This window comes from Leucopleurus acutus (assembly GCF_964270905.1).
Source record: "Leucopleurus acutus genome assembly, chromosome: 2".
Lineage (NCBI taxonomy): Eukaryota > Metazoa > Chordata > Mammalia > Artiodactyla > Delphinidae > Leucopleurus > Leucopleurus acutus.
In genome coordinates, this window is record NC_139143.1 from 23748843 (window position 1) to 23775733 (window position 26891).

General features: G+C 39.9%; 1 protein-coding gene across 1 annotated transcript in view; it reads right to left on the minus strand.

The window, feature by feature from the left end:
• Positions 1 to 25677, minus strand: part of LIN9 (lin-9 DREAM MuvB core complex component) — a gene marked incomplete at its 5' end in the record, with an annotated part of 109412 nt that extends 83735 nt beyond the window's left edge. Inside the window, 6 exons of the mRNA XM_082833270.1 lie at positions 2816 to 2941; positions 4433 to 4566; positions 15496 to 15600; positions 17123 to 17217; positions 18634 to 18666; positions 25599 to 25677. Of these exons, the coding sequence (XP_082689396.1) occupies positions 2816 to 2941; positions 4433 to 4566; positions 15496 to 15600; positions 17123 to 17217; positions 18634 to 18666; positions 25599 to 25677 (572 nt within the window). The remainder of the gene's footprint in view (positions 1 to 2815; positions 2942 to 4432; positions 4567 to 15495; positions 15601 to 17122; positions 17218 to 18633; positions 18667 to 25598) is intronic.
• Between the last annotated feature and the right edge of the window lie 1214 nt (positions 25678 to 26891).

Below are 26891 nucleotides of genomic sequence, written 5' to 3' on the forward strand. Positions count from 1 at the left end.
TGACCTGGAAGATAAAATAGTGGAAATAACTACTGCAGACCAGAATAAAGAAAAAAGAATGAAAAGAACTGAGGACAGTCTCAGACACCTCTGGGACAACATTAAATGCACCAACATTCGAATTATAGGAGTTCCAGAAGAAGAAAAGAAAAAGAAAGGGACTGAGAAAATATTTGAAGAGATTATAGTTGAAAACTTCCCTAATATGGGAAAGGAAATAGTTAATCAAGTCCAGGAAGCACAGAGAGTCCCATACAGGATAAATCCAAGGAGAAACATGCCAAGACACATATTAATCAAACTGTCAAAAATTAAATACAAAGAAAACATTAAAAGCAGCAAGGGAAAAACAACAAATAACACACAAGGGAATCCCCATAAGGTTAACAGCTGATCTTTCAGCAGAAACTCTGCAAGCCAGAAGGGACTGGCAGGACATATTTAAAGTGATGAAGGAGAAAAACCTACAACCAAGATTACTCTACCCAGCAAGGATCTCATTCAGATTTGATGGAGAAATTAAAACCTTTACAGACAAGCAAAAGCTGAGAGAGTTCAGCACCACCAAACCAGCTTTACAACAAATGCTAAAGGATCTTCTCTAGGCAAGAAACACAAGTTAAGGAAAAGACCTATAATAACAAACCCAAAACAATTAAGAAAATGGGAATAGGAACATACATATTGATAATTACCTTAAATGTAAATGGATTAAATGCTCACACCAAAAGACACAGACTGGCTGAATGGATACAAAAACAAGACCCATATATATGCTGTCTACAAGAGACCCACTTCAGACCTAGAGACACAGACTGAAAGTGAGGGGATGGAAAAAGATATTCCATGCAAATAGAAACCAAAAGAAAGCTGGAGTAGCAATTCTCATATCAGACAAAACAGACTTTAAAATAAAGACTAGGGCTTCCCTGGTAGTGCAGTGGTTGGGAGTCTGCCTGCCGATGCAGGGGACACGTGTTCATGCCCCGGTCTGGGAGGATCCCACATGCCACGGAGCGGCTGGGCCTGTGAGCCATGGCCACTGGGCCTGCGCGTCTGGAGCCTGTGCTCCACAACGGGAGAGGCCACAATGGTGAGAGGCCCGCGTACCGAAAAAAAAAATAATAATAAATAAAATAAAGACTATTAGAAGAGACAAAGAAGGACACTACATAATGATCAAGGGATCGATCCAAGAAAAAGATTTAACAATTGTAAATATTTATGCAACTAACATAGGAGCACCTCAATACATAAGGCAAATACTAACAGCCATAAAAGGGGAAATCAGTAACACATTCATAGTAGGGGACTTTAATACCCCACTTTCACCAATGGACAGATCAACCAAAATGAAAATAAATACGGAAACACAAGCTTTAAATGATACATTAAACAAGATGGACTTAATTGATATTTATAGGACACTCCATCCAAAAACAACAGAATACACATTTTTGTCAAGTGCTCATGGAACATTCTCCAGGATAGATCATATCTTGGGTCACAAATCAAGCCTTGGTAAATTTAAGAAAGTTGAAATTGTATCAAGTATCTTTTCTGACCACAACGCTATCAGACTAGATATCAATTACGGAAAAGATCTGTAAAAAATACAAACACATGGAGGCTAAACAATACCCTACTTAATAACGAAGTGATCACTGAAGAAATCAAAGAGGAAATCAAAAAATACCTAGAAACAAATGACAATGGAGACATGACAACCCAAAACCTATGGGATGCAGCAAAAGCAGTTCTAAGAGGCAAGTTTATAGCAATACAATACTACCTTAAGAAACAGGAAACATCTCAAATAAACAACCTAACCTAACAACCTAACCTTGCACCTAAAGAAACGAAATTGAGCTATTTGTAATGAGGTGGATGGACCTAGAGTCTGTCATACAGAGTGAAGTAAGTCAGAAAGAGAAAAACAAATACCGTATGCTGACACATATATATGGAACTTAAGAAAAAAAAATGTCATGAAGAACCTAGGGATAAGACAGGAATAAAGACACAGACCTACTAGAGAATGGACTTGAGGATATGGGGAGGGGCAAGGGTAAGCTGTGACAAAGTGAGAGAGTGGCATGGACATATACACGCTATCAAACGTAAAATAGGTAGCTAGTGGGAAGCAGCCGCATAGCACAGGGAGATCAGCTCGGTGCTTTGTGACCACCTAGAGGGTTGGGATGGGGAGGGTGGAAGGGAGGGAGATGCAAGAGGGAAGAGATATGGGAACATATGTATATGTATAACTGATTCACTTTGTTATAAAGCAGAAACTAACACACCATTGTAAAGCAATTATACTCCAATAAAGATGTTAAAAAAAAAAAGATTGTACTATGAAATAGCATGTTTCTAGAAATTATAAAACGTATTTATGTTTGTCACACCACAAAATGTTAATAAAGTTCACAATTGTTTAATTCTTTGTTTTCACTAAAAAATTAAAATTTCAAAGGATAAAAAAAACAATGTATGCATAACCTTATAGCTTCATTAAATGATTTTTAGTGCATTCTTAAATATTTTTTGGAACATAGTGGAGCATAGATAATATAACAAAATTATGTTCAAAGCCTGTGACCTAAACAAAAAGGAAATTGTGCATTTAATTATAAGATACGTTAAGTATAAAAAGCGCCTACATTAATGATGGTCAGTAGGATATATTTAACATATAACTATTCTGGAAAGTTGTGTTTTGGTACTAGTCCTTCTGAAGATGAAAAAGTCAATATGGTAATGATACTACCAACTAATTTATTAATTTTATTTTAAATAAAAACATTATTTTTACCTCCGTGGTTTCCCCATAAGCCGCCTGATTTTTCCCCATTCTACTCTTGTTAACTTTCTTGTTTTCAAATTAGGAAAAGATTCCTTTAGACAAACACAGAAGTCATTGTCGCCTTCAAAAAGTGGTCTGTAAAACAGAAATGGTATTTTAATAGTTAATATACAATGTGTTACTTAAGAGCCATAAAATTCAAAATATGCATTCCAATTTTCAACATATTAATCACAAGATGCCAAACTTTCACCTCTACCCAAAACAGGCACAAATTCCAAATGTTAAATTTAAACTAGATCCTTTGCATTTATGAAACAAATAATGTGTAAAAGTTACTCAAGAAATACTGTCTGTGCTTGAGACTCCAAGAGACACTGATTTTTGTTAAAAATCTCCTATAGGAGTCTATCCTTCCAGAGGTTATCTTGGCAGTATCATTATATCTGGTGAGGATAAACAATGTTAGCTACAAAGTATCTTTGTCCCAAAAGTAATATCATCACCAGGGAGTTCTCTTTGAGAGTAAATTCATTTTAGAAAACTGGGGGACTCCAGAGGGTTAGATTAGTTCTTGGGAAATCAAGGACTCGGATCATACTAGGACACCCTGAGAGCTGTCTTAAGCCTATGAAAAAATCTGTGGACAAAAATAAAACAATTTTATTCATGAGTTTGGAAAACCAGGAACCAGTCTCAGCAATGACACATGAAATGTCTTGGGCTTAAATATGAATGTTCATGAGATTCACAAGGTTCAGAGTATGCAACTGGTGAAAGCAGAGAAAGGAAATAAAGATAAGCAGTCAGCAAAGCAAGCACCACTGACTGGCATGGATTAGATATGATTAGATTGTGGTGGATGAGAAATCAGAATTTTTCCTCAATAAATTCTGTTGTTGAATAATTGGATTTCACCCAAACCTCTTACTATGTTCTACTTAAACATTTACATATAACTAAAATGCATGAATATCATCCCCCAAATAGAAAGACTCATTAAAATCTTCCTGAATCACTTTTACCATTAATAACTGTTTCTCTACTATTATACTAGCATTTAAAATCTCAAGATTTATAAAACAAGTTCCATTCACTGCAAATAATGGTGCTTTGTTTTTAGGGTATCTCCACTCCACAGTCTTTGTAAATTATAATATGGAGATTATACTTTCACTTGATTTTTCAGAAAAACATATAACAACTTCTTCCCCAAAAGGGGGAGGAGGGAAGAAAACTATGAAAAATGGAAATGGATCAAACTAGAATGAGGAATAGAAAAAGAAATTCAGGAAAAAAATAGAATCAAAATAGACCTCTAGAAAAGGTTGAGGCTTTGAAAGATTTTTTTTTTTTTGTGGTACGCAGGCCTCTAACTGCTGCGGCCTCTCCCATTGCGGAGCACAGGCTCTGGACACACAGGCTCAGCGGCCATGGCTCACGGGCCCAGCCGCTCCGCGGCGTGTGGGATCCTCCCAGACCAGGGCACGAACCCGTGTCCCCTGCAACGGCAGGCGGACTCTCAACCACTGCGCCACCAGGGAAGCCCAGGTTGAGGCTTTTAACATTTGAAAATCTTAAACTTCCGGTTCAAATGATACTTGTGATATGAGCCATGATACATACTTATCTATATTTGAGTAGAACCATTCATATATGCACCACTTATGTGCTTTGGGAAGCTTGAGTAAGTTACGTAATCGAAAACCAATCTTCTGTGAGGCCTTCTTATCTGGTGTTGACATTGTTGCTGTAAATTTCTGTACAATAAAAAAAAGAAATTAATTACAGTTCCATTAAGTAAAAATGAACATCTGTAACAGTGAATACATTTGTAAAAAGCCAGATTATGGTAGGTACTCAAAAAGATTCAACAATATACAAAATGAAAATTTTTGTTATTATTTAACAAATATACATTCTGATTATTTCCTACAAAGTTAAAGCCTCCAATTTCATAACATATTTTGACAAGGAGGGTGAAATATTTGCCCCCGCCATGTTTGCACTACAGTGTAATTTCAATTTAGGTATGTAGGAAGAAGATACTTTTGAAAAATATTTCTAGAGTTCTAGGTCCAGAAAAGACAAGTAAGGACTCTGACACTATTATGAGAGACAGAGTGAGAGCGAGAGAAAGAACCTGAAGAAAATATCACTCATTTGTATGAACTTTAAAAATGTCTAGAAAGATGTTCTGTACTCATGGATTGGAAGAATATTGTTAAAGTGTCCATAATACCCAAAGCAATCTACAGATTCAATGCAATCCCTATTAAAATTTCAATGGCATTTTTCACAGAAATAGAACAAGCAATACTAAAACTGTTATGAAACTACAAAAAAACCTGAATAGCCAAAGTAATCTTGAGAAAAAAGAACAAAGCTGGAGGCATCATGCACCCTGATTATAAACTATATTACAAAGCTACAGTAATCAAAACATGATGGAACTAGCATAAAAACAGACACATTAGGGTTTCCCTGGTGGTGCAGTGGTTGAGAGTCCGCCTGCCGATGCAGGGGACGCGGGTTCGTGCCCCGGTCCAGGAAGATCCCACATGCCATGGAGCGGCTGGGCCCGTGAGCCATGGCCGCTGAGCCTGCACATCCGGAGCCTGTGCTCTGCAACGGTAGAGGCCACAACAGTGAGAGGCCCGCGTATCACAAACAAACAAAAAAAACAGACACACTAGAGCAATGGAACAGAATTGAGCCCAGAAATAAATGCACGCATATATGGTTAACTGATATTTGACAAGGTAACCAAGAATACTCAATGAGGAAAAGACAGTCTCTTCGATAAACGGTGTTGGGAAATGGTTTTCATGTGCAAAAGAATAAAACTGGCTTCCAGTTTTACACCACTCATAAAACTTAACTCAAAATGGATTAAAGCTGTAAATGTAAGACCTGAAACCATAAAATTCCTAGAAGAAAACATAGGGAAAAGTCTCCTTGACACTGTTCTTGGCAATGATTTTTTGGGGATGATACCAAAAGCAAAGGTAACAGAAGCAACAATCAACAAGTGGGACTACATCAAACTAAAAAGCTTCTGCATCGCAAAAGAAACAAAATGAAAAGGCAGCCTACAGAATGAGACAAAATGTTTGCAAATCATATATCTGATAAGAAATTAATACCCAAAGTATGTAAGAAACTCATAGAACTCAACAACAAAAAGACAACCTGATTAAAAAATGGGCAGAGACGCTGAAAGACATTTTTCCAAAGAAGACACAAATGGCTAACAGGTACATGAAAAGGTGCTCAACATCACTAATCATCAGACAAATGCCACAGTGATATATAACCTCACACCTGTTAGAATGGCTATTATCATAAAGGCAAGAAATAACAAGTGTTGGAGAGCATGTGGAGAAAAGAGAACCCTGTGAACTGTTGCTGGAAATGTAAATTGGTGCAGCCAGTATGCAAAACAGTATGGAGGTTCCTCAAAAAATTAAAAACAGAAGTACCACATAATCCAGCAATTCTAACTCTGGATGTTTATCCAAAGGAAATGAACTATCTCCAAAAGATACATGCAGCCCCATGTTTGTTGCAGTATTATTTACAATAGCCAAGACATGGAAACAACCCATGCATCCACTGACGAATGAAGAAAATGTGGTGTATAAATAAATAAATAAATAAATAAATATATATAATATTATTCAGCCATAAAAAAGAAGGAAATCTTGCCATTTGTGACAACATGGATAGGCCTTGAGGACATTATGCTAAGTGAAATAAGTCAGACAGAGAAAGACAAACACCATATAATTTTACTTATATGTGTGACCTAAAAAAAAATTACCTCCCTCCCCACAAAAAACCCAACTCAGTAGATACAGAGAACAGACTGGTGGTTGCCAAAGACAGGGGTAGGGGGGCAAATGAAATGGATAAAGAAAGGTCAAAAGATACAAACCTCCAGTTGTAAAATAAATAAGTCATGAGGATGTAATGTACAGAATGGTGACTATACCATACTGTATACCTGAAAGTTGCTAAGAGAATAAATTTTTAAAGTTCTCATTACAAGAAAAATATTTTTGTAACTATGGTAATGGACGTTAACTATAGTAGACTTACTGTGATGATCATTTCACAATATATACAAATACTGAAATCATCATGTATACCTTAATATAATGTTGTCAATTACATTTCATTTTTTAAAAAGCTTAAAAAACACCATCAGAACATCAAAAGAATACAACACAACCAAGTGGAATTCATTCATGTCAAGAATACAAGGATGGGTCAGTATTAGAAAACTATTAATGTAATCTGTCATTATTAATAAATCAAACAATAAAAGTCATATGATCACCTCCACTGATGCTAAAAACACGTGATAAAATTCAATATCCATTTAAAAAAAACACTTAATGGAATATAAAAGTAGACAAAATGACTAAAAAAACATGATATACCAGAAGTTAAATGATACAACTAAAGTAGTACTTGAAGGGAAATTTAATTCATTGGGTAAATGCTTATATTAGAAAAAAGGAAAAATTTCAAATAAATAACTTATCCTTCCACCTTAAGAAACTAGAGAAAGAAGAAAACTCAAAGCAAGCAGAGGAAGAAAATAATAAAAGTTAGAGCATAAATAATAGAAAGAAAAAATAGAAAACCAATAGAGAAAAATCAATAAAACCAAAAGTTCTTTGAAAAAAATCAACAAAATTGACAAACCTTTAGCAATACTGACCAAGAAAATAAAAACAGATGAACACTTTCTTAACCTTCAAAACACATTTCTCCCCATTCCAATCGAAAGGTCAGTATCGGACTTCCCTGGTGGCACAGTGGTTAAGAATCCGCCTGCCAATGCAGGGGACAAGGGTTTGAGCCCTGGTCCGGGAAGATCCCACATGCTGTGAAGCAACGAAGCCCATGCGCCACAACAACTGAGCCTGCACTCTAGAGCCCGTGAGCCATAACTACTTAGCCCTCATGCCACAACTTCTGAAGCCTGTGCGCCTAGAGCCCGTGCTCCGCAACAAGAGAAGCCACCGCAATGAGAAGCCCGCACACTGCAAAGAAGAGTAGCCCCCGCTCGCCACCAACTAGAGAAAGCCCGCGTGCAGCAATGAAGACCCAACACAGCCAAAAATAAAATTAATTAATTATTTTAAAAAAGGTCAGTATCATATTCAATGTTAAAATTCTAAAAACATTCTCATTAAAGTGAGGAATATGACAAAGATGTTGATTATACCCCTATTTATTTATTTATTTATTTTTGCGGTACGCAGGCCTCTCACCGCTGTGGCCTCTCCTGCCGCAGAGCACAGGCCCCGGACGCGCAGGCCCAGCGGTCATGGCTCACGGGCCCAGCCACTCCGCGGCATGCAGAATCCTCCCAGACCGGGGCACGAACCCATGTCCCCTGCATCGGCAGGTGGACTCCCAACCACTGCACCACCAGGGAAGCCCTATACCCCTATTTTTGACACTGTTTTGATGGAATTAGCCAATTAAACAAAAGGAATAAAATTGTAAAGGAGAAGACAAAATTACCATTATTTTCAGGTGATATGACTCCCCCAGAAAACTCAAGAAAATCAACTATAACCATTAAAAGGAATAAATTAATAAAGTGGGAGAAAACAAAGTTGTTATACAAAAATCTCTATTTAAAAAAAATCATTATCGACTCAACTGCCCCAGAGCCTGAGGGGAGGGCGGACTCACTGAAGCTGCTGGCTCTGGAGGGGCCCCACCAGCCAAACCCGCGACAGTCTTTGGGACCCCAGGGGCAGTTGTTTCAACAAGTAACTTAAAGACAAAATGGAAAAACAAGGAGGTTTGTGCCTGAGATCATGTTGATGTGAAACCAGGGATGGCTACGTTGTGCCAGCTCATTCATCCTGGGGTAAGCTAGCTGCCATGTCATGAGGATACTCAAGCAGCCCTCAGGAGAGATCCATGTGGCAAGGAACTGAGGCCTCCTACCTACAGCCACGAAATCAAATTATCAATGCCTGAAGGAGACTGACCAGAGTCCCAAGGACACAGGAAATATCAAGGTCATTACACAAACATCAGCCCCACAGAACCCCTAAAGCCCAGATCCTGAAGAAGCAAAAGAGGAGATAAACTGCCTCAAAAGGGATATTGGTTATGTATACTCCCTGCAAGAGTACATAACAGGGCTTGTTTCCACTGATGATGACAAGAGATGCTACAACGGTACTTTAAGTTTTCAATATAATGGAAAATAAACCAAAAAAAAAAAAAAAAAAACCCATTATCGGGACTTCCTTGGTGGTGCAGTGTTTAAGAATCCACCTGCCAATGTAGGTGACACAGGTTTGAACCCTGCTCCAGGAAGAGCCCACATGCAGCAGAGCAACTATGCCAGTGCACCACAACTACTGAGCCTGTGCTCTAGAGCCTGTGAGCCACTACTATTGAGCCTGAGTGCCACAACTACTGAAACCCATGCACCTAGAGCCCATGCCCAACAACAAGAGAAGCCACTACAATGAGAAGCCCGCACACCGCAACGAGAAGCCCACACACCACAACGAAGAGTAGCCCCTGCTCGCCGCCACTAGAGAAAGCCCATGCACAACAACAAAGACCCAACACAGCCAAAAATAAATAACTAAATAGATAAATAAATAGATAGATAAATAAATCATTATCTTTTCTATATATCAATGAGAACAAATCAAACAGAAGAAATATCCTGTTTATGACAGCAAAAATAACAAGAACAAAAAGTATTAAACACCTAGGAATATACTTAAGAAATGTGCAAGATTGACATGGAAAAAAATGTTAAAGTCTACTAAGGGGTACTAAGGCTTGAATAAGTAGAACTACAACCAGTTCTTGGATGGGTAGTACCAATGTTACACGTCATAACCCCAAAATTAATTTATAATATTAGTTCAACATCAATGAAAATCCCAACAGAATTTTTTTCCTAGTCAAGTTGATTCTGAAGTTCATATGGAAAAATAAATGTTCAAGTACACTTAGGAAAATCTTAAAAAAGGATAAGTAATAATGTTATATCAGAAATTAAAACACAATATAAAGTCACATTAAAACAATTTGAAGGACTTCCCTGGTGGCGCAGTGGTTAAGAGTCCTCCTGCCAATGCAGGGGACATGGGTTCAATCCCTGGTCCGGGAAGATCCCACATGCCATGGGAACAACTAAGCCCGTGCGCCACAACTACTGAGCCTGTGCTCTAGAGCCCACAAGCCAAAACTACTGAGCCCATGTGCCACAACTACTGAAGCCCGTGTGCCCTAGAGCCCATGCTCCGCAACGAGAAGCTACCACAATGAGAAGTCCACATGTCGCAATGAAGAATAGCCCCCGCTCACCACAACCAGTGGAAAGCCCATGCGCAGCAACGAAGACCCAATGTGGCCAAAAAATAAATTAAAAAAAAAAACTTGACACAAGCACATACAGAGACATGCTAGACATAAAGAGATAGAAAGTCTAGAAATAGGGGTTTCCCTGGTGGGTCAGTGGTTAAGAATCCGCCTGCCAATGCAGGGAACATGGGTTCGATCCCTGGTCCAGGAAGATCCCACATGCCACAGAGCAACTAAGCCCATGCCACAACCTCTGAGCCCACGTGCCACAACTACTGAAGCCCTCGTGCTCTAGGGCCCATGTACCACAACTACCAAAGCCTGCGCTCTGCAACAAGCCACCGCAAGGAGAAGCTCACACACCAAAATGAAGAGTAGCCCCCACTAGTAGCCGCAACTAGAAAAAGCCTGCGTGCAGCAACGAAGACCCAACGCAACCATAAAATAACAAACAAACAAACAAAAACTTAAAGAAAAGAAAGAAAGTAACTTGGTCTTCCGCATTTGAATTCTTAAAAAAAAAAAAGTCTAGAAATAATCCCAAATATATAGAGGAATACAGCTTGTCATGCAGCAGCATTATAAACCAATGTATAATGGATTGGGGCTTCCCTGGTGGCGCAGTGGTTGAGAGTCCGCCTGCCGATGCAGGGGACATGGGTTCGTGCCCCGGTCGGGGAAGATCCCACATGCCGCGGAGCGGCTGGGCCCGTGAGCCATGGCCGCTGAGCCTGCACGTCCGGAGCCTGTGCTCCGCAACAGGAGAGGCCACAACAGTGAAAGGCCCGCGTACCGCAACAAAAAAGAAAGAAAGAAAAAAAAAGATGGATTGTTCAGTAAATGTTACACAGGACAAACAAGTAGTCCTCTAGGAAAAAAACTCGGTTGCCGGCTTACCTCATTCTTCACTCCAAAATAAATTCCAGATGGATTGAAGATTTAAACATATTTTTTTAAAAATGAAATAAGAAATATAGAGGGAATTCTAAAACTATAAATGTTAGACTAGGGAAGGTCTTTCTAATCATAAAATCAAAAAGTCATTAAAAGGAAACACAGCTATATTTGACCCTTAGAATTTTTTTCAGTCCTCTATGGTGAAAAATATAGAAACAAAGCAGAAGACAAACTACAAACTGTGAAAAAAATTATAACCAGTATGAACAGCCAAAGGGCTAATATTCTTAATATATATAAAATTCTTACAGACTAACAAGAAAATGACCAACAATCTAATAAAAAACAGGAGAAAGACAAACAGTTTTGAGCTAAGGAAAGAAAGTTTGTAAACATATATGAAAAGTATCTCACTGTCACTCATAGATGACATGCCAACTAAAACAAGTGAGATGCTATTATGAGATTAGCAAAAATCTAGATGTTTAGTTATATACTGAGTTAGCAAGCATTAGGTAAAATAGGCACTGTGATATATTACTGGTTGAAAGTATAAGCCAGTACAATTTCTTTGGAGAATAATTTGGCACTACTTTAAAAACTTTAAATGTGCATATCCTGTGATCCAGCAATTCCACATTTTAGCCATCTGCCCTAGAAAAACACTTGCAAATTTATACAAATATGTTTGGGATGTTCACTACAGCATTGTTTGTAATAATGAAAACTTAGAAACCACTTGAATGCCAATAAAATAAATAAATTATGGTATAAGATTGACTACTACAAAACAGTAAAAAGAAATGAAATATTGAAGCGTGTCTAACTAAATCAGTCAGCGTGGCCAGATCTCAAAAATAGACTTTTGATTTCACTGCAGGGGGCCTGGGTTTGATCCCTGGTCAGGAAACTAAGACCCCTGCAAGCCGCGAGGCAAAAAACCCCCAAAGAACAAACAAACCAAAACAAAACAAAACAAAAAAAACACTTTTGAGTGAAAAAATAAAGAATGATGCCTGATACAATATCATGAAAATAATACTACTAATGTAATTTTAAAACTACATACACCAAACAATACCATATATTTTCTATGAATACATATATAAAGGTTTAGAAGTATTAAAAAGATCTAAAAGGATAATCAAACTACAGTGGTTGGTTACCAGTGGAAGAGGGAAGCAGATCTGGAGGGTGGGTGAAGGTCAAAATTAACTTTTTATTTTTTAGTATAAAACTTTACTTAGGAAAAATTGTAGATTTATAGAACAGTTGCAAAGATAATACAGAGGTTCCACATGCCCTTCATCCAGCTTTCCCTAATGTTAACGTCTTGTATAACCATGGTTTGTCAAAACCAAGAAATTAACATTCGTATAATACTATTAACTAAACCACAGACTTTATTTGGATTTCTCCAGTTTTTCCATTAATGTCCTTTTTTTGTCCCAGAATCCAATTCAGGATACCACATTGTACTTAGAAAAGTAACTTTTTAATGTAAAAAAAATTGTATGTCATGAGTCATTTAGCATAAATAATAACCAAATTATTATAAAGTATTATTATCAGAAAGAGTGCTATTTTTATTTCTACTGAGTTATTGACCCAAATTCTAAAATAGCATATTGGTGGCTCATTGCATATAAAACTGTATTAAAGATTCCTCTGTTGAGTATGAGGAAATATATTCAATCTGTTAGTGGAAATATAAATTATTACAACTTTTATAAATAGATTATTAAGTAGTATCTTTCAAAGCTTAAGTGTAAATACCCTTGTAGCAATTACACTTCTAAGGGTTTATTCAACAAATGGAAAATGGACAGTGACTGCTACTGATTTATTTTGAGATGATGAAAATGTCCTAAAATTGGTTGTGGTGATAGTTGCACACCTCTGTGCATATATTAAAACGACTGAATTGTATGCTTTAAATAGGTAAATTGTATGCTATGTTAACTGTATCTCAATAAAGCTACAACAAAAAAGTAGACCTCTGAAGACAGGCTGCCTGCCATTTAGTATCGGCTTTCACTTATTAGCTTTGTGATCTTGAACAAGAAACTTCTCTGTGGACTTCCCTGGTGGCGCAGTGGTTAAGAATCCACCTGCCAATGCAGGAGACATGGGTTCAAGCCCTGGCCCGGGAATATCCCACATGCCATGGAGCAACTAAGCCCGTGCGCCACAACTACTGAGCCTGCACTCTAGAGTCCGAGAGCCACAACTACTGAGCCCACGTGCTACAACTACTGAGCCCACGTGCTACAACTACTGAAGCCCACGGGCCTACAGCCCATGCTCTGCCACAACAGAAGCCACCACAGTGAGAAGCCTGCGCACCACAATATAGAGTAGCCCCCGCTCACTGCAACTAGAGAAAGAAAGCCCACACGCGGCAGCGAAGACCCAGTGCAGCCAAAAATAAATACATTAAAAAAAAAAACAAAAAAAACCTTCTCTGTGTCTGTTTTCTCACCTGAAAAATGGGAAATAAGAAAATAGTAACCTAACTCATGGGGGGTTTGAAGATTAAATCAAAGTAATACATATGAAGTGCTTAGAACAGGATCTGGCACATACTAAGTACTGAATAAACGTTGTTTTTTAATAGTTTTCCAGCTCTGAATAGTGCTCTTTAAACAAACACACAGATAGAATACACCAGATTTGAGGCTGTGACTAGGAGAGTAAGAGAACAACGCATATCATGTAACTGAAGATTGAAACAACTAGGCATGTTAAGACTAGAAAAGAGAAAACTTAGAGGATATAAAAATTTTTCACATAGTTAAAGAAGTCTCGTATCATGTCTGTCCTACGTTATATTTGTTCTGTATTGCTCACAAGTAGAAAGGCCTTTGTGAAATAGTCCCAGAAGGAATGATATGCGCCTGGGGAGGAGGGCTTTGGATAGACTTAGGGAAGGATGGTTTCATAGTCACAAAGATCAGAGTTTTCTGTATGTTTGAAAATTTTCCTAGTAAATAGTTGGAGGGAAAAAAAAAGAACTTAAAAAAAAATCCACGGGCTTCCCTGGTGGCGCAGTGGTTGAGAGTCCGCCTGCCGATGCAGGGGACACGGGTTCAGGCCCCGGTCTGGGAAGATCCCACATGCCACGGAGCGGCTGGGCCCGTGAGCCGTGGCCGCTGAGCCTGCCCATCCGGAGCCTGTGCTCCACAACGGGAGAGGCCACAACAGTGAGAGGCCCGCATACCGCCAAAAAAAAAAAAAAAAAAAGTCCACACCTCTGGAAATTTAAAAAATCTAAACAGCGTTAAAGCATCCAAATTATCCTAATAACACAGCTCTTCTAAAATCAATACAAGAAATAGTTGTTGACTATTCTTGTATTCATTCAACCTTGTATCCGACATCTACTGAGCCAAGCAACGCACACTGTGTGTTAGTTTTAACTGGGTCAAATTTTTAAATTGAATTTTAGATGCTTATGCACACTTGTCCTTGATGTTAAAAAATTCATATATTTTTGTTCATTTTACAGAGAACGAACATATTTTACTATTTTTTTCGTATTTTACTATTTGAAATGATTATAAAGGTATGTAAAAGTTCTTTGGGGTTTTTTTTGTTTTTGTTTTTGGTAAGGGCATATTGCTGGTAATACCTTTAATTAATTTGATGCCAAATCCTTGGTTGAGAAAATTACCTGTACTGTGATACATCCTACTGGAAAATGTTATAAAACTTCTGAAAAAAAAATGAATGGGAAGTAGGGAATAACTATATCAAAAATTATACATTTCATAGGAGAAAATTATTGTATTCTTAAGGTTAATATTTCCTTATCTAATTTTCATTCATTGCTTTGATTCTTACATGTCCACTATAATTTTTCTTTAAAAGATGTCAAAAATGAAAAAGGAGATATGATTTCATGCTCTATATTTTCCTCTTTTGGATAAAGGAAGTCTTCAACATACTTCACTCAATGACAAAGTAAAATGAGTTTTCCCCTCTGATTTCCATGCAAACGCCAAGCTGATTCCAATTTGCCAAATCCATTTGCTGAATGTCCACTATCTCCATGCTTAAAAAAAGAGTGTGCATGGGAATTCCCTGGCGATCCAGTGGTTAGGACTCCATGCTTCCACTGCAGGGGGCACAAAATCCTGGTTCAATCCCTGGTCAGGGAACTAAAATCCCACATGCCTTGTGGTGCGGCCAAAAACAAAAAAAAGAAGAAGAATGTGCATCTGTAAGACTGAGGACTGGCTTTCTACACTGGCTTAAAGTCCATCAATAAAATAATGCCCTGTTTTAGGTAATTAAAATAGGAGCTGAGCTGAAGTACTGATTTAAAGAACTTGTTACTCAAAATGTCATAGAACAATAAATATAAACTTTATTATACTGAGCGATTGCTCACTTCCTTTCAATGAAACAAAATTTTAGCACACACATACCTGTGGAACCATTGCCACCCTCTGATTTCTTTTAGGTGACCTTGTATTTATTTGTCTGTCATCTTCATCAGAAAAGAGCCGACTTCGTTTTGAATTTCTGAAAGGCTATGATAGAAATTTTTTTATTTAATGAAAAGGCCAAACACCTGCCATTTTTGTTCCAAAACACAATTCTATACTTCGAAAATACAGCTAACTCCGAATTATCAGCAATATTGAAGGATGAAGAACGGGTAATAAAAAGCACACAAATAATTTCAGATTTTAGAAAGTAGAAAGATACATATGTATGTAATTTGTTTAGAAATGAAACATCTAGCTGTTAATTAAAACTAGAACCCAAGTCTTCTTCGTATAGTACACTGGCAGTCTTGAATGTTGAAGATAGGAAAATTAAGCTCTGGAAATTCTAGTTCTCATTATGTTGGTGCTTGGATTAATACCAACCAGTTGGGTGTTTCACCTGATAGGTCTATTGGATAGGGCTGGGTTGGGACAAAGTTACTGGATCACTTTAGAGAGTAAATCTAAATGTATATAATATTATACTAGATCCGCTGTCAAAAACTGTTGACAAATCTCCATTTGCAAATAAAAATACAAGATACCTATAACAGATACTTAATAAGTGCATGCAGAACTAAAAAATTTTAAGCATCCAAAGTACATCACACACTTAAGGATTTATAATATGAAAAATTTTACAGTCCATCCTAGGTTCAGAGGCTTAATAGGGAAGAACAACAGAAATAATATCCCAATAGCACCCACATCATTTTTCAAATCCTTCTCCCACCCTTCAAGACAGTCCCATGCTTACTTAGAACTGAAGCCGGTGCAGCGGGCTAGCAACATATGGGAAGCATCCAACTGGGTCAAGGCTAGAGGTATGGACCGGTGAAATTAAACCCACTGAGAGTCTCAACACTGCAGAGCCCTGACAGGAAGTCCCTTCTACCCTGCTCCCCTCCTCTGACCATGGGCATAGAGGAGGAAGAGAATGATGCTGACAGAAATGCTAACAGCGCGGAGAGTCCTGTACACTCACTGTGGCCAGCTGCCCAGGCTACTGACAGCTACTGTCTAACCTAGCTCCAGGCTTGTTTCATGATTGACCCCTAAAATTTCCTGGCTACCTGGCTGGACAGGGGAGGAAGAGAGGCCCCGGAAATTGTTAGTCACGCCAATTATATGCTCATCTCTACTTCCCAGCCCTAAATGCATTTATCCTTGACTTACACAAGATTTCAGTATCCTACCACTTATTTATATATCTTTTTGTAGGGACCAGAGCCAGGTACAATCTTTTTATTTAAAAAAAATCTATTAAATTATTAAAAATCTATATTAAAAGTAAGATTTCAGGTTGTTGGAGTTTTTTGGGTTTGCCTATTTAAAGAAACTACAATTACTTAACAAATGCTTAATGATGAACAGATTATCACAGGCTATAGATTATTTATCTAGGTATGATCAAATACTGTTCAATGACACTTAATGACACAAATGCTTGGAGTTGGGGAAAACCCTTGGAAAATTTTTATAGTGCTGTAAGAATGTGCACGTGACAGTAATACAGACAATTTAGCTATCATATTCTAAAGAGTAAGAAAAACTAATTCCTTACCATTTCCACAGCAGAGCCTGTATTCCTGCCTTTCCAAACAGGTGTTTTTTGTAAAGAGCTGTACTTTTCATTCCATGTGTTAGATAAGCTTCCCTCTGTAATAAATAATTATTAATGATATTTAAGTTTAGTTCAACGGATTTCATACTATAAACATGGCCTTTTTAATAACAGCAATATATCTGAAATATTTACGAATACGGAAAAAATACACTGACCATAATAATTTTAGTTTACTACAAATAAAAAAAATCTTTTCTGTATTTTTTTGTCAAACTCGCTAAATAATCTGACAAGGCAGTGCTACTTGAAAGTATTACATTTTCATATTAAAACATGTGTGGCTTATTTCATTTTGTTTTTCAATAATTCCTCTATTCTTATTTGCCAAGAACTACCTCAGTACAATTTGACTGAAAGCAGGCAAGGAAAAATGCGAAAAGCTCCTTTAACCTTGAATTTAGAACATATTTCTGCTTCAACGTGTAAAACACTTGATATCCAAAAATGAAATATGTGGGGGTTTTTCCCTTAATTCAAATAAACGTCTTCAGAGTTGTATGCAACCAGAAAAAATCCGATCAAGTTACCGATTAAGCGTGTTATGAAAATAAAGAAGGCGAGTTTAATGTTTACAAAAAGGATATGTTTACTTAGAGAGAGATATAGAAAACTGGAATGAATATACACAAGATAGTTTTATTTCCTTCTAATTACCTGAAAGCATTTTCTAATTTTTGTATAAAAAATTTATATCACTTCTTTAAAAAGAGAAATGGCTTTAATATTGGGAGAAAAAAATTAGTGGAATATTTTTTCAGACATACATTTTAATAAGTACAAAAGGAAAGAGATGGGATGGGGTTGATCCTGCTAGGCAAATAAATTAGGGTAATCCTGGAAGATAAGTGTTCTCAAGCCAGAAGGACTCAATTTGGTAGATCACCAATCCAAAGTATAATACGGTAGCTTTAAAAACTGAAAGTACTAATGAACCTTTGAGAAGATCTACATTGGTTCCAAATTTACTTATCCAGTAGAATCTTGCTCAAGAGGTAAAATCTCAAAATAAATTATATTAAAAGGATAGGTCTAACGTACTTACACAAAGAAACAGCAAGACCAAGGAACATGTCTAACTTTTTCTCAGAAAAAAATACTATCATTCTTTTATTTCAAGAGACTTGCATTACTACTTATAAGACAAGAGTCTTAAAAAACAAACAATTATGTAAAAATACAGCTTAGCCCAGTTGTTTAATAAATGATTTAACTCTAGTAAGAAATGTCTGGAACATTTAGTTAGAAAGTTCTTTAATCAATAATTCTAGGGGGAGAAAACCAAGGGCAGATTCCCCATATGAACTTATTATCACCAGTGAAAACCAATATTTAAAAGCTATAATGAATCATAACTTAGAAAGAAAAGAGAAATACTATATCCAAATAAATTTAGTGAAATAAATTCCTAGTTTGTGTCATACCTAAAAGAATCATGCTATGATTCTTACCTTTTAAACTGACAAGGGCTTTCGCTGAAGAGCCTACAATGAAAACAAATCAGTATTACTTCATAATCAAAGTGAGAGAAAAAGAACTTGGTTTAGGGTTAAAAGTGATCCATTTAGTTTTAGTAATGTTGAAGTGACAGTGGAATGTACAATTAGAAATAACTAGTAGGGCTTCCCTGGTGGCACAGTGGTTGAGAATCCATCTGGCAATGCAGGGGACATGGGTTCGAGCCCTGGTCTGGGAAGATCCCACATGCCACGGAGCAACTAAGCCCGTGCGTCACAACTACTGAGCCTGTGCTCTAGAGCCCGCGAGCCACAACTACTGAGCCCACGTGCTGCAACTACTGAAGCCCACGTGCCTAGAGCCCGTGCTCCGCAACAAGAGAAGCCACCACAATGAGAAGCCTGCACACTGCAACGAAGAGTAGCCCCCGCTCGCCGCAATTAGAGAAAGCCCGTGCACAGCAACAAAGACCCAACACAGCCAAAAATAAATAAATTAAAATAAATAAATTTATTTAAAAAAAAAAAGAAATAACTAGTAGACAATTCAAGCTATTGACCAAAACTCAGACAATGTAAGGAAGAACTGGAGATATTTGGGAGTCTTGTTTGAAGCTGTGAGAACTGGAAACCTTCCCAAGACAGAAAAATGTAGAAAGAGAGGTAAGAGGAAGAGTAGGGACAGAAGTGATTTGGGATCCTTATCCAGAAGTGTGCTGGAGAAGGAGAAGAGAAAGGGAATTGACATTTATTGAGGCAAAGATCAGAAGTGGTAATAGAGTGGAGAAAACAGAAAATGGAAATGATCCAGGGACTGTCATAGCAGACAATAAGTCCCTTGGAAGTCTAGAATGCAGGTATGTGCAACACTTAAAGATCCAAGCTGGATTAGGGAGCTGGAGGGGTTCACTGACTAAAACATCAGTGCATATTAGAATAACCAGGAAGCTCCCCATACATGCAGAAACTGTGCGATTAATAAAGGCCCTCAGGGGATTCTGTTGCAGGTACCCCTCAGGCCCATTTCGAGAAACACTGGGCTACAGGTTCTGGTGTAAATAAAGGATAGGATCTATAGGTGAGGGGAAGTAGGAGAACTGATAGGGAAAGAAGTTTTTATGAGAGAGGGGGAGCACTAAATTGAAAATCTCAGAATTGCATAGGTATACTGCAAAGAAGTTCAAGTCATTTGAAAAATAATAAAGTATGATCTCTCTCACTTACATGTGACACCTTAAAAAAAGCAATAAAAGGGAATTCCCTGGCAGTCCAGTGGTTAGAACTCCACACTTTCACTGCCAAGGGCCTGGGTTCAATCCCTGGTCGGGAACTAAGATCCCACAAGCTGCGTGGCATCGCCAAAAAAAAAAAATAATAATAAATTTTTTTTAATTAAAAAAACAAAAAACCCCCACCAAACTCACAGAGAACAAATTGGTGGTTGTCAGAGGCAGGGGGTGGGGGACAGGCAAAATAGGTGAAGGGGGTCAAAAGGTACAAACTTCCAGTTATAAGATAAATAAATTCTGGGGATGTAATGTAAAGCATGATAACTATAGTTAACAATACTGTATTATATATTTGAAAGTTGCTGAAAGAATAGATCTTAAAAGTTTTCATCACAAGAAAACAAAATTGTAACTGTGTGGTGATTAGTAGTTAGTAAGTAACTAAACTTACTGTGGCAATTGTTTTGCAACATATACAAATATGAAATCATTGTGCTGTACACCTAAAACTAATACAATGTTATATGTTAATTATATCTCAATAAAAGAAAATAAACTAACGGGAAAAAACCTTTCTATGCTTCAAAATAGAAATTATTCACATAATTATTAATGAGTAAAATCTCCCTCTTTAAATTTAAAAAACTGTTTAGAACACCTTTTCTTTCTTTTACTATAGTCAAATTATTATTTATCATTCCTCATTTTTAAATTTGTTTTATTTTAGAACCAGCTATTTCTCATCTCAGTTACTCTGACATCCGTTTATGTTTAAAAAAATGTAATCTAAGACCAGGCAGTAGTGATGTTATTTGAAAGGTTAGCCTTTTACTTACATTGAGAAAAAACAGATTTGTAAGTGGCTTGTTAAAAATGTCTGTCAACATCTGTAAGGAGCCAGTCCAGTATGACATTACACAAAACACAAAAATAAATAAATAAAAGATGATCTCAGGGAATAAAGTAAGATAGAAGAACATGAACTAAGTACAAAAATCAGAGACGACAGATTAATTCTCCTTGGTTTTTAACAAAAGCAGCAATGATTTACAACTCACATAAATGGACAACAGGCGTTAAACGAGAAGAAACAGATAAAGTATCATGGTTCTGGCTATGAAACATTTTTATGTATCTCAGATCTCTAAACCTCAACTGACTTCTCTGCAAGGCAGTATGAGAGGCTTGTCGGACAACCCACCAACATCAAAGCCACTCTTGCTTTCCCCCTACTCTCCTGCCTAGATGTGGAGAATGGTTAACAGGACACGTTAACAGCTTCTGTATGGCAAAGTGAAGTTTAATGACCAAAGGCAGTAAAGTTGTAGGGGGAAAAGTGGGGGAGAGAGCCCATAAAGCCTTGCTAAGAAGCCTCAAAAAATACAACACAACTGGGAAAGCAGCAGTAGTAGACAGGGCACGACGTGTCAGTGTAGCTACCAAGAAAAACATGGTTCATTTGAGAAAAAGTGGTAACCATTCATTCATTCATTCAGTGAATATGTGTAGAGTGCTGCCTGCATCCTGGCACCTGCTCTAGTCACTGCGGGTATGGACAGCACGCAAAACAGACAAAGTCCATGCTCCTGATGCTCTTTACATTCTAGCGAGGGGGAAACAGACAGACAGACAGACAGACAGACAGACACACACACACACACACATACCACGGGACGATAAGCACTACCGGAAAAAAAATAAAGCAGGATAATAAGGATAGGGAATGTGGGGTGGGAGTTGGTGGAGGGAAGACTATGTCTCTATAAGGTGCTCATGATTAGCTTCTCTGAAACGTGATATTTGAGCAGAGATCTGAAGGAAGAGGAGTGAGTTGTAAGGATATTCATTCCAGCTCCAAGAAGGCAGGGACTGTATCTTGCAGACTCTGACCTACCACCTTTAACCTTCTTCCCTTCTTGAGAGAGAGTATAGCATAGTGGTTAATAACAAAGATGGAGACTAGCTGTGTTTGAATCTTGGCTCTGCCACTGTCTTACTGTGTTATCTTAAGCAAGTTACTTAACCTCTCTGTGCTACTTATTCTTCTTTTGTAAAATGGGGATTAAATGAGTTAGTATATGTAAAAGTGCTTAGAGAAAAATGCACATAGTACAGGACTAATTTTTAGACCATGCTTATTGTTTGTATTGCTTTGATCAATCAAAAAAAAGAGATTCGGTTAAGAACATGTATTTTACAGGCAGGTGAATTCAATTAAGTTAGACTCCTGCTTTAACTGGGTATGTTCATTCATTCTACATACATTCACTGAATACCTACCACAGCACCATTCCAGGGACTGGGGTTAACTGAAGGAAAAGCTAGACAAGGCCTCTGTTCTCAGGGAAGTTTACACTGTAGTGGGAGGAGACATGCAATAAACAAGTATATAAAATGACAGCTACACTGGTGGCAGCTGCTGTAAAGGAAGTAACCAAGGGATCGCAGCGTGGGGAGTAAGTAACTTTACACAGGGTGGGTAGGGAAGGCTTCTCTGAGGAGGTAACATGTGAAAAGGTCTAGCCATGAGAGGACAGGGGGGCAAAGCAATGAGTCAGGCTGGTAGAAACAGCAGGTAAAAAAGCCCCGAGGTAGAACATTTAGAATATTCTAGGAAGGGTGGGGGCATTATGTTTGGGAAGTCACTGGCAAGAGAAGGGTGGTTATGAAAGGAAGAACAGAGAAGTAAGCCAGCTGTCATGCATGGAACTGGAACGCAAGCATGAAGAAAAACAGAAATGGCACCTTCTCTGGTGGGGCTTCTAACCAAAGCTGACCAAACAATCACAGTAACAAACATAAAGCTGCAACTGTGACAGCTGCCACTAAGAAATTACACAGTGGTGTGAAAAGATTTAATAAGAAGATGTATTATTTGTCAGGGAGGACAGAAGCTTAAAATGGGATCTAAAGGATAAGCAGCACTTAACTGGAAGTGAGAGGAAGGAAGAGCATTCCAGGTAGAGAGAACAGCATGTGCAAAAAAGAAAGCCTAGTGAGTATAGGGAATGAAAAAGGTCCAATTTAGTTCAAAGGGATAGAATGAGAGGAAGAGTGGTACAAAATGTAGCTGGAGAGGTGGGGAATGGCCAGACCACAAAGGGTCTTGTAGTTAGTAAAGTGTTTTCAGCAATAGGATGACATAACATACATTCTGAAAGGATCACTCTGGCTGTGTGTAGGTTGGGGGGGGAGGGTTTGGGTGGTGGATTGATGGGAGGCTGAAGCGATTAATGCAGAAGAGATGGTGACAGCTTGGACCAGGATGAAGGTGAGAAGTAGGTAAAACCGAGAGACATTTAGAAGGTAAAAGTTACAAGATTCAGTAAAGGCTTAATTATGGGAAGTGTGGAAGACAACCTCAATCTAGGTTTTAGATGACTGCACAGCGGAGCCATTCATTACGACCGGAACCACTGGAAGTATCTCTGTACTGCAGTAGGATTATGAGGTAGATCTTGAACCCATAAAGTCTGAGGGGCCTCTGAGGCATCTGAGAGAAGATGTGAAATGGGCAAGAGATATTAAGCACAGAAGCCCAGAGGAAAGATCTGGGCTGAAGATAGCCTCAGCTACCTCATTAGTAAGAGTACTTACCTCAACTGGAATGAGGATTAAATGAGCAAATGTATACAGTACGCTTTGCACAGCACCTGGTTCATAGTACTAACTAGATAGTAGCTTTTATTATTGTTAATGTTATACTGACTACTGGATAACTTACAAACTAGTCCCCTTGACTAAAACTGGCAAAGAGACATATCGCTACTTCTAGTATCAAAATGAAATCACTTCTGCTGCAGTTTCATTAACCATGCCTCTTACCCTACATTCAATTCCATATAAATTAAGCATTCATATATACCTGATTTATACCACTGTGTGACAAACCAGGTAAAGCAATCCCTGCTTTCAACCAGCTGTGGTCAAGCTAAACAAGACATATATCGCACAAGCTAAGGTGCACGCCCACACACACCCTAGTGTACCAGAGATGTCACAAAGCAATATAAGTGATTATCTTATATAGCTTGAGAGTGTAGTTGTAATTTGAACCCTAGTATGAGTCCCAAGTGTCTGCAAAGAACCAGAGTAAATCCTCAATAAAAGTTTAATGATAATGAGCAAATATTCTAAATGACAGTTATCTAGTGGGTGGGACTTCCAAGCGGTGATAAAACATCTTTACGACAAAGAGATCAAGGACTTCCAGATGACGAGCACACTGTGTTTAGCAGGCCCACCTTTATTTAGAAGCATCCTAAATCACAATCGACTGTATTCTCCAAATAAGAAACAATAAAATTCATTGGTGGTCTACGGCTATGCCTCATCCAATACAGTAGCCGCTAGACACACATGACTATTTAAACTTAAATTAACAAAAATCAAACGAAATTTAAAAGTCATTCTGGCCACATCTTAAGAGTTCCATAGCCACATATGGCTAAGTGGCTACCCTACTGGACATCGCAAAACACAACATTTCCATCACTGAGAAAGTTCTACTGGAATTCCGCGCTGGTCTAGAGCAAATTTAAAACACAAACTCTCTTAATACAACTTTTCACCAGTCTGGCAACTTGAACTTTCAACCTTACAGCACATTAAGAATATACGACCCCACAAGGAAAACAGAATTCGCTGTGTTCAGTTCTCACTTTAAAAGTGTCTTGCACAGATAAATTTAACAGTTGTTTCTATTACACTAAAAACTCTCACAAATGATATATATACATAAACCGAATAGTGAGTGTGCATCAGGACCCATTTGTAATTAACTGAAAGATGTGCCTTTATCTTTTATACTTTATATCAATACAATATTGTAAATTACAAAATTAAGTTCTATTGTGCTTAAACTACAGAATTAGTGCTTTTACTTACTAGACACAAGTGAGCATCCACGTCTGAGGTGGCAGAATGAGTAAACGTGGTTAAAGGAGGCAATGCACAGGGTGGGTGTCAGGAAGAGTACTGAATATGCCTGTGGTGATGGTCACATCCATGCGTAAAGGTACCCCCGTGATTCCTAAGACACATACGCAGAGAAGAAAGTCTGCGGGATGGGGGCTGCCTGAACACTTGTGTACCCAGTCTGGATTATCTCTGGAAAGGTCCACAGCCACCTGTGGTCCCAGGGGAAGGGGTCAGCCCTTTGACACGGAAATGCTTCCAGGGGTGGACACACCGGAGGAGGGAGGGGAGGGCAGTGATGATCATAAGTGCCCTACAGCGGCAGGAACTGTCACAGGACAGGATCAGAGGCCGGGACAAGAAGGAGAGCTGTGACCACCCCCTCCCCAGCCCGAGCCCTTCCCGGCCCCCAAAAGCGAGTTACATAACCCCGCCAGGCGTCTCTCCGCGCCGGGCGAGCGGTGCAGGCGGGGAGGACAGCCCCCGCGGCCGGCGGTCGCTCTTCCCCCACCGCGGCCGGGGGCCCGAGCCGGGCCAGGAGAGCAGCCACCGCCTCCGCCCCGCCCGGGTTGGGCCCCCGGGCTTTCGGTTTCCGGCCCTGGCTCTCACACAACCCCACAAACCAATACACAGACACCATAACAAAGGCGGCGACGCGGCGGCAACACCGGGGTGGAAGGACTAGGGGACCACAGCGGGGCTGGCAGTCAGCCCACTTGCCCGGCAGAGGGCACGGCCGCCCGTCCCGGCCGGATGCAACCCGGGGACAGGCGGACGGCGGGAAGAGTGGGGGTGCTTTGAGGTGCTACTCACTCTCGTCAGGCAACTGGTCGAGCTCCGCCATCTTGAACGAGCCGCGCCGCTTTTTCAAAGGCTGCCCGCCGCGGTGCATTGTGGGGCGGAGACTGTCTTTGCGAGGGAGGTTCGAATGCGGAGCTCGCTGCCCGCGGTGCGGCGCACCGCGGCGCTACTCCCGCCGCTGCTGGCTGAGGCGGGCCCGGCTCCGCCCGCGCCTGCCCTGGGAGGGGGTGCAGCCGAGTGGGGCCGCGCCTCGCCCCTCCGCTCCCGCCCCCGGCCGGGCCGGAGGGAGGGGGAGGGAGGCCGCGCCGCCAGGCCCGTCTCGCGCCGCCCCTACCTGGGCCCGGCGCCGGAGCGCGGGGAGAGCGGGGAGAGCGGCGCGAGCTGCAGTGTCCCGCCCGGCCCGGCTCCCGGTCCGCGCCGCCCGCCCCCTCCGGGGCTCGCTCCCGGCGCGCGTTTCGAGTCTCGCGCTGCAGCTGCGGGAACTGTAGGCTGTTTATTCCGAGTGGGGAAAAGGAGGGAAGGTGGGAAGGAGGCCCCGGCCGGCTGAGGAGAGGGCAGGGGGGCAGGGAGGCGGCACCCGTAGGCCCGGCGCGGGGAGAAGCCCCAGGTTCTCGGCCTCATTTCCCTAGGGGGTTCTACCCGAAGTAAAATTTTCGCGGCTCTCCAAGCCCACGTTTCTCCGGCGTCTCCATCCCCTCCTTTCTCCGGAGAGCTGGGGGAGGGCCGGGGAGGAGGGCTCAGGCCGCGGCAACCCCACAGCTTGCCCGCCCAGGACTCGCGGTGCCCGCAGCCCCTCGGGAGCCTGGGCCACCCCTCCCGAATGCCGGAACCGGAGTTGCGTGGAGCTCGGAGGAGAGACCTTGAGAGGTCATGAAGTTAGTCATTTAGGTCGGCTCTTTCACCCATTCACACTAGACCATGTAGTGAGCTGGGAGAGAATTACAGAAACAAAAACCGAGAGTGACACTTAAAAGATGATGAAGTACCCTGATCGAAATGTTATGAGAACACAATGAGAATTCATCCAGTTTTGAAAGAAGCCCAGGGAAAGATTTCACAATTCCTGTCTATAACAGCGTCCAGTAATAAACCACTCTTGCTTTTCAGCAATTCATCTGACAAATGTTATTGAGCTCCAGTCCTTTTTTTCCAGGGATGTAAGGGGGCGGGCGGGGCGGGGCGGGGGGGTGATAGTTAAGCAATGAGAGTACAACACGGGTGAACTCCAGGAACTAAAAAGTTAAAAGGTGGTAGACAGATGAGGACAGCAGAACACACAGGCCGGCCCAGGCTAAGGAGCTGAAC